At 53.4% G+C, this 3,146-nt stretch overlaps 1 protein-coding gene across 1 annotated transcript; it reads left to right on the forward strand.

Moving 5' to 3' along the window:
- Positions 1-1,249: 1,249 nt before the first annotated feature.
- Positions 1,250-2,578, forward strand: LOC144149902 (uncharacterized). The gene has a single exon (XM_077681628.1). The coding sequence runs from the start codon at positions 1,472-1,474 to the stop codon at positions 2,282-2,284; it is 813 nt and encodes a 270-aa protein (XP_077537754.1). The 5' UTR covers positions 1,250-1,471; the 3' UTR covers positions 2,285-2,578.
- The last annotated feature ends 568 nt before the right edge of the window (positions 2,579-3,146 follow it).

A 3,146-nucleotide genomic window follows, 5' to 3' on the forward strand; every position in this document is an offset into this window, starting at 1 on the left:
TGCCGCACGGCGAGCAAAGAGGCTTTCGCTCGCTGCAGCTAAAGCCACCACCAGCCAATACGACCCAACCTTTACGATGCAATGATTACACGCCAGACACGTATCGCTTCCTTGACAGATACAACAGGAGAGGACGGAATCACGACGGACATGCCGTTAGACAAACAAAGGCAACTGGCCGAGCGTGGGAGTTATAGTAACCGAAAAAGGGGAAAAAAGGTCGCAAACGGAAAAGCTAGATGATGATGATGATGATGATGATGATGATGATAACGATAGGACATACGAAACAATGGACGATGCTTAGGTCATGGAGGAAGAGAAACGAAGGAGACGGCGCCACTGGATAAGCGTATAGCCTAGTTATAAAAAAATGTGGTTGATGCCTCTTTCATAGGAATCGGCAACACACGAAAGTAAAATGTGCCTTCACAGGAGCATTTTTTGTGCATCCATATGAACTTCCAGATCGCTATTTATCTTAGGTTGGTATAGCATCGTTAGACATATCAGCGTTAGACACTGGATTGCACGCGCTGGAACATTCCGACTGAAACCACACCCCCTTGAAAACCGTGCGAAAGAAACGGAACCGAAACCGAAACCGAAAGCAATAGGTGGCGCAGGGTGCCTCAATTCACCCGCGTCCCGCGTACACGAAGACGCTGGCATCGAGGCGCCAACTGTCGGCATTCACTAGTGTCATGATGAACTACTTCGCTTCACTTCTCCTAGACGGCAGCAACTGCTAGACGGCGTCAGAATGAAGACCAAGATATAAGGCGCGTTCATAGACCTACTTCCGCTTGAATTCGTAGCGCAGTGGGCAGAGCGCTGTGTACCTCCCGTTGCGGCGAGAGAGTTGGTGGCTCGAATTCGGCCGCAGCCGCGTCAATGGAACTTATTCTGGCGACGTCATTTCCGTGACGGATATGACGCCAGTAAGATCGCGGTGTACCCGGGCATAAAAAACGTTCGTGTTAAAACGTATCGTGGGTCGCGCGCATGTCACATGCTGGGCCGACTCCGGTGGTTAGAGAAATGGAAACAGCAAGGTAGCGTCAACGCAGGTGGGCTTGCGAAGGTTGGCTGCATGACGTCATGCCGTCTCCTAATTTCTTTCCCTCCATTACCTAGGTGTCCAATAATTTTATCATCATCATCACTCCTTGCCACGCGCGTCGTGTTGTTCGCGTGGAGCGTGAATGCGCGTTCCATTTTAGGCCCAGTATTTCCCAAGTGACGCCGCTCAACGAAGCAGGCGGCCTTCTCGCCCAACGCGAAATCACCAAAAAACCTCTCGCCCCCCGTGAGGAAAGCGACGTCGCTGGATTCTCGCCTCGCCTCGCAGATCTCGAGCCCGTCAAGGTCGACACCACGCCGGAAGAGCTGAACAAATACGTGCTCACGGCTCGGGAGGCTAAATTGACCGTTTGTAGCGAGGACCATCGTCGCCCTGGCTAGCCCGCAGATGTCGCGCCTGCTGTGCCTCGCGCTGATTGCATCGCGGGAACATTCCTTCGTCGTCATACCAGGTGAAAACCTCAGCCACGACGCGGAGCTTCTGCATTACTTGCGCGTCTTCTTTGCCGACAGCGTTTCCGTGGCGTCCGACACGCCGCCTTTGGGACCGGGTATCCGCCTCATGGAGCCTGTCGTGATGTGGATTTGCCTGCAAACCGGCGTCTTGAAGAAGCGCATGGTTGGCGCGCTGGTTTTCCTCGACTTCCAGCTCTACAGGGAACCGGCGCACATCTACCACGCCATCACGGGGCTCTTTCAGGGCGCGCTAGGAAGGAAGCAGCCCGAGTCAACAAGGATGCTGGCCTTCGCCGAAGACCTGCGGACGAGGGGAGCAGAAGATCTGGAGTTCACACTCGCGAGTTCAAGGACGCCTCTGTGGCTGACCTGCCATCTTGGAACTCCTCCGAGGCCACATTCCAAGACGATTGCACTCCCAGTGCTCTCCGTAGACGCTGACTGGGTGTCATTTGCCGGGAAAGTCTTGTCCTCTTCCGACGACCTCGATGGCCAGCTGGTGGCGATTGCTATTCGGGAGCGAGGCATCGTGGCGGCACGAGACGAAGCCAGTGAAGCTGTCGGGGCCAGGCGTATTCCTGGACTGGAGCTGTTCCTGCTTCAAGCTGCTGGCGAGGATCAAGGGAAAGATCGTCTCGGACCACCTCCGGGGCAGGACTCTGGTCCTGACGAGCACACTGGATTTGCAGCAGAAAATCGAGAGGTGGCTGCAAGAAGTGGGCGCACCTGTCATCGATCGGCCTGACGAGCGAGAACACACACGTCGGGCGGTTCCCGTTGCCACAATGGGTCGCATACCGACACTGCGGCGCTTCTGGTTGGACATATTGTAGTCTTCTGCGACCTGCCTTTCGGCGTAGCGTGTGACAGGCTGCTCATGAGCTCCACGTGTGCCTTGGCGATCGCAACAGCACCTGAAAGGATGACATGGAAGGAGGCGCTTGCCCTCCACGACGACCTCGAAAAGGTCCTTCGTCGTGTTGACGTTTATAAGGTACTTTTACAAAGCGAGAGCTACTATAATTTACTGCTGATGGTGCCGCCGCTGTCAGTGCTGCTGTGTTGCTTTAGGTACAAGTGCTTCGTGTCAAGTGTCCGGTGTGAACGATGCTGCCTCGATGAACGTACTCACACATTTTTTTTTTCGGGTGTGCCTTGTGATGTGTGTATATACTACGCTGACTGCTGCTGTGAGGCTCATCCGTATCGTTTGCTACCAAGTTTAGACGCTTATCATGGTTGCAATAAAATTGTGTTTCAATCATTTCGTTGGGGCAATGTAGTCTGTCATTACTAATAATTTAAAATAATGGCATCCCACTTGTTTCCGAATTACTAGAGCAATATGTGGTAGGAAGTTGGAATGCAGTGATAATATGAGTTTAGGGCAAGATTCACTGTTTCGGGTCCTTCCCATTCCCGCGTCGTCCCCTCCCTTCGCTTTTCACCACCTTTAACGCGAGCGAGTTATAAACTGGAAAATGAGGGAGGCTTCATGAGGCTTCAACCCGTTCTAGGGAAATCAGCCGAAGTAGGCTAGTGGGACTTTTGCGTCGTTGCAATGGGGTCAAGTTGATGTCCAAGGAGCACACAGGACAGAGCCGGGT

The sequence above is a fragment of the Haemaphysalis longicornis genome, unplaced genomic scaffold (genome assembly GCF_048455015.1).
Source record: "Haemaphysalis longicornis isolate Haplotype H1 unplaced genomic scaffold, Haemaphysalis longicornis Haplotype H1 scaffold_8, whole genome shotgun sequence".
NCBI lineage: Eukaryota > Metazoa > Arthropoda > Arachnida > Ixodida > Ixodidae > Haemaphysalis > Haemaphysalis longicornis.